General features: G+C 36.4%; 1 protein-coding gene across 1 annotated transcript; it reads left to right on the top strand.

Annotated features, from left to right (window-relative positions):
- The first annotated feature begins 881 nt into the window (after positions 1–881).
- Positions 882–4,786, top strand: LOC311069033 (protein FAM177A1). The gene is made up of 5 exons (XM_084091958.1): positions 882–1,026; positions 1,630–1,812; positions 2,074–2,140; positions 3,907–4,004; positions 4,091–4,786. The coding sequence occupies exons 1-5, from the start codon at positions 958–960 to the stop codon at positions 4,289–4,291; spliced, it is 618 nt and encodes a 205-aa protein (XP_083948084.1). The 5' UTR covers positions 882–957; the 3' UTR covers positions 4,292–4,786.
- Positions 4,787–5,458: the final 672 nt, after the last annotated feature.

Genomic DNA, 5,458 nt, shown 5'->3' with positions numbered 1-5,458 from the left:
AAATGCTTACACTTTGTGTCTTTAAGTACTGTTTGCAACATCACAAACAAGAAAGGAATTATATTATCTCAGTTCAATATTTTAGATGTAAACTCGGCACATATCAAATTTAATAAAGTATAGAAGTTGACTTTTTTGTGTAATATTTTGGTTATACGTACGTTTTTGGGGTAATAACATTTTGATTTTATTTACACAAATGTAGATTAGTTTAAGTTGCTCCAAGTTTTGTGGCATTTAAAAATTATTAGAAAACTTTATTTTAACCCTCAGAGAAGCTGAAAAAACAATTCCTTAACTATATTTAGTATATTTATATACTATACCTTACAAATATAGTATATTTGATAACCCCCTTAAATTTAATCTAATTTACTATCATTTTCTTTTATATATTTTAACATGTATTTTTTAATTCTTTATTTTTTCGTTACACTTTATTTTAAAGTGTCTATGTTACACTGTAATTATACATTTAAGTTATGAGTAATATTAATTAACTACATGTACTTACTATAGGGTTAGGATTAGGTTTGTTATAGGGTTAGTTCCATGTAATTATGCATAAGTTATAGTTATTACTATAGTAACTACATGTAACAATGACACTGTAAAATAAAGTGTTACCCTCTCTCTCTCTCTCTATCTCTCTCTCTCTCTCTCTCTCTCTCTCTCTCTCTCTCTCTCTCTTTTAGTGTATGCTGCTTAAATTTATTGTGGGTGTGTTTAACAATGATAATGATATTATTAATAAAACAAACAAATATAGGCTCAAATAAATAACGCTCCAAAACTGTAGGTGGCGTGGTTGTGATGTATTATTGTCTCCGCACGGAGACCAGCTTGCCTGGGACCGCTGTGACGTCAGGAGTGATGTAGTGGTGGACCCGCCCGCTCAGGACAGGACAGGACAGGTTGTGTTACTGCACTGGAAAGCGGAGTTTCAACACAATAGCGATGGCAGAAATATCCCTTTATCTCTCCAGCGTCAGTATAACTGTGACACATGATATGGACAATGACAAGGTAAATTATTGACCAATTTAAATCATGCCTAACGTTACATGACTCACTGCATGTATCATTTTTATTGTAGGCTACTGTTATCACTTATTTTTTAATTGAAGCATTCCCATTGCGCCTGGAATTAAATCACGGTCCTGGTCATTTCTATCACTAGAAAGCTATAAAACAAGCATATTAAACTGATTAGTGCTTATGCTTATTTACATAGAAACTAAAACCTGTTAGATGATACAGTATGTCTTTAACACCAAAAGTTACTACATTAATACAAATATAAATTTAGAAGAAAAAAAAAGTGATATGGTATTATCTATTAACTGTCTAATAAAGAAATGAGAATGTCTGAAAGTTTTGAAGCAGAACCATATTTGTTTCTCTCTCTTTTTTTAATCAGACCCATGTACATTTAATTTGATATTAGAATAAATACAACAAACACAACAATATACTGTGGTGTTTTTTAAACTACTATTGTTAATTTCTTTTTATAATGGAATTAGGGTAATTTTCTTCCCTCATTTCAGTTTAAAACCCTATCATATTGTACATAATCAACTTATTCCTAATACTGATGATCTGTGATGTGTGTGTGACTGTGGACAGAGCTCTGGAAAAGAGAAAGAATACGAGTGTGTGGAGCTTGGTGATCTAGACAGAAAAGAGAAGACCCCGCGGCGCATTATTCATTTCTCCAGTGGGGAAACCATGGAAGAATACAGCACAGATGAGGAGGAGGAGGACAAAAGACAGAACGCAAAGAAAGAACTTCTGTCTTCCATAGACACAGTATGTGTGTGTTTGAACAAATCCTCTGAATGGCCCTTAAAGGGATAGTTCATCATTTAATCATCCTCATGTCCTTCCGAGCTCATATGACTTCTGTGAAATGCAAAAGAAAACATTCTTCAGAAAATATTTTGTGTTCCACAGTAGAAAGTTGGTTTGAGACAACATGAGCACATTTTTGGGTGCACTATCCAGAGGTGAAAAATAAGAGTATGACAGTACATAAATATAACTGTATTTTTATCTTCTTCTTTTTTTAAGTCCAAGCTGACTTGGGGTCCCTATGTCTGGTTTCAAATGTGGAGAGCAGCTACATCCACTATATCTGGTAAGTCTGACTGAAACACGCTCATTGGTTGACCAATCAAAACACACTGTCCAGCCAACCAATCAGAGCGCATTACATTTTCGGAAGGAGGGGCTTCATTGAGACAGGAACTAAATAGAACGTTACTGACAGACTGGGAAGAGAGGAGCCTCAACAATGTAAAATATGTGGGAAAATAATGTTTTTAAACATTCAAGCATGAAAGCCTATTCTAGTATAGCCTGGTCCTACCAGACTCTCGTACATTTCATTTGTACAGAGAGTCTGGCCACTCTCCATTGACAAGCGTTAACTTCCTTGAAGGCGGGTAACTCAAACTAGCGCACGGCCTCAACGTTGTCGTTCTCAGCCACTCCCTCTGTTCGCCGATTGGACCGCCAAAAAATTGGCCGGAGAAAACCCAAGAATATACCGCAAACCCAGACGGAGTACTGAAGGAAAATGAAAATTGAGCGTAAGTACGTAGGAGGGCGGAGCCAGGCTAATTCTAGTAGAGCCCAAAAACAAAATCAAGACTTTGTAAAAGGGCATAATAGGGCCTTTTTAACATCATCATCTTCTACAAAATTAACAACAAATCTTAAAACTTGGGGAAAAAAAAACATATTCATATTCTATGTACAGGCATAATGACTGAAATGTGCATAAGCAATAAGATTAAAAAGGGTTTTCTGGCCTAATGTTTGTGTCTGTGGGAATAGCAATGAAATCTTCCTCGGGCCATTTTGGATGATGTTTTATTCAAATATGCAAAACACCGAAACACGCTCGAGCTTCAACATGATTATTTTTGTATGCTGCTTTCTAGTTTACGTTTAGTAAAGCTTTTCTTAAAGGAACACTCCACCGTTTTTTTTAAATAGGGCTTATTCACCTTCTTTCCTACATTTAGATAGGTGGGCAAATGCATTTTTGTCTCAGTGCATGCATTGTTTTAGTTTGACAGGGTCGGCGCTAGCTTAGCTTAGCTTAATGAATGGAATCCTTTGTTGCCAGCTAGCATGTCCTGAGTAAAAGTGATTAAAAAATTTTTTTTAAAAACCTTGTGGCCTGCGTATTCACAACAAGTACAAATAGCGATGCAGATTAACACTAGGCGATTTCCTAGGCAGATATTGACTTGGGACTATATTAGGGGGAAGCACAGGCGAAGCACTGCTGCTTAGGCGAAGCACTGCTACTTGGGCTACTCATGTGTTGCGTGATATCTCTGCGCCCAAGTAGCAGTGCTTCGCCTAAGCAGCAGTGCTTCGCCTGTGCTTCCCCCTAATATAGTCCCAAGTCAATATCTGCCTAGGAAATCGCCTAGTGTTAATCTGCATCGCTATTTGTACTCGTTGTGAATACGCAGGCCACAAGAAGTAATTTTTTTTATCACTTTTACTCAGGCCATGCTAGCTGGCAACAAAGGATTCCATTCATTGTGCTAAGCTAAGCTAGCGCCGACCCTGTCAAACTAAAACAACACATGCACTGAGACAAAAATGCATTTGCCCACCTATCTAAATGTGGGAAAGAAGGTGAATAAGCCCTATTTCAAAAAACGGTGGAGTGTTCCTTTAAAGATTTTCTTTAACTGTTCAAAATCCTTCATCTCTACAGAGATGCACTAAGCTTTTAAAAATGTAGCATCTTGTAAAGGCAGAACATTGAGACACTGTATGAATGTCCAAGCGCGTGTTATCTCACACGTTTGTTATGGCACATTTAATTAGTGTCAAACATTTGTAAATATTCATATTCTATAACCATCTCCCATCTTACAGCTTGTGACTACCTGGGTGAGCGAATGGCATCTCTTTTTGGCATCACCTCAGCTAAATACCAGTATGCCATAGATGAATACAGCAGGTCAAAGAGGGAGGTACTGCAGTCATTTATATTCGCTTAATGTAAAAGGCTAGTATCAGAATTGGCATATTGTAATGTTTTTGTTGTTGTTTTTAACAGGAGGAGAGAGCTGAAGATACACAGCTGTCTGAAGAGGAAGAGCACCTGTTTGAAGAGCAGCTAAATGATGAAGATGAGGACCCGAAGACCAACCAGCCCGAGACCAACAGTGTTCAAGTACAGGTGACCAATGAGCTGGACTGTCAGACTTCTTTAGTGCCCAACACAGTTCACATCCCTGCAATTGTTACTAGCACTTAACCAACACAAGTATAGTCATATAAACACTAGTCTCTATTCTTTAAAGCACTTACCACAGGGACATAAACAGGCCCTGTAATAGATGTCCATGTTAACTTGTGACTTTAACTGCCTTAATGCACTGATCCTGGGCCAGTGAAACAATATGATACTGATCATGGTGCTAATGAGGAGATGAGCCAATTCTTCAGCCTCTGACCAAAAATTCTGAAATGCCTCTCCGCTAACATGATTACACTGAACATTTCTACATAAGTGTTTTTTAATTGACTCTGTACAGTATGTATGTTTTATTATTATTAGTGTTATGAAGCATTTGATGGACTTATCCTCCATCAATCCAGAGACACATACCTCACACTGAATATTCAGTACTTATTTAATATACTGTTAATGCTTGATATTTGTGATGTCACTGTTTGTTTTTTAAAGAGAAAATGTAATTTTTTTTACCATTTTGTTTTTAACATGAATAAAATACTACAGTATTATTTCATACGAGTGTTTAGTTCAGGGTTCATACAGAGTTTGAAAAATACTTGATTTTAATCGTTACGTTTTCAAGGTGTTTGGATTTTGAATGTCGTCCTTAAAAACATCCAGTGTGATTAAAGGGATAGTTCACTTTAAAATGAAAATTCTGTCATCATATACTCACCCTCAAGTTGTTTCAAACCTGTATGAATTTCTTTCTTCTGCTGAACACAAAGGAAGATATTTTGAAAAATGTCAGTAACCAAACAGTTAACTGGTCCCATTGACTTCCATAGTATTTTTTTTTTCCTACTATGGAAGTCAATGGGACCAGTTAACTGGTTGGTTACTGACATTTTTCAAAATATCTTCCTTTGTGTTCAGCAGAAGAAAGAAATTCATACAGGTTTGAAACAACTTGAGGGTGAGTATATGATGGCAGAATTTTCATTTTAAAGTGAACTATCCCTTTAAAAGAGAAAAAAGCTATTTACGAAAATTAACCTTTATTAAAGATCAAGTCGTGGATCCCTTGCGCGAGTCTCATGTTTTGATGTCACGCTAGCGGGGGGAAAAGGGTCCAAGATTTCTACTGAGGGGTTTTCTACTGACATAGTTATTTTAAAATCAATATGGAGTCACGTGTTAAGTTTTCATTTTATTTTTAAAGACAAGTGTGTAGTATTGTACTCT

The sequence above is a fragment of the Abramis brama genome (assembly GCF_963993115.1).
Source record: "Abramis brama genome assembly, chromosome: 18".
NCBI classification, from domain to species: Eukaryota; Metazoa; Chordata; class Actinopteri; order Cypriniformes; family Leuciscidae; genus Abramis; species Abramis brama.
The sequence above is the reverse complement of the archived record's forward strand: the minus strand, read 5'-3'. Positions and strand labels throughout refer to the sequence as shown.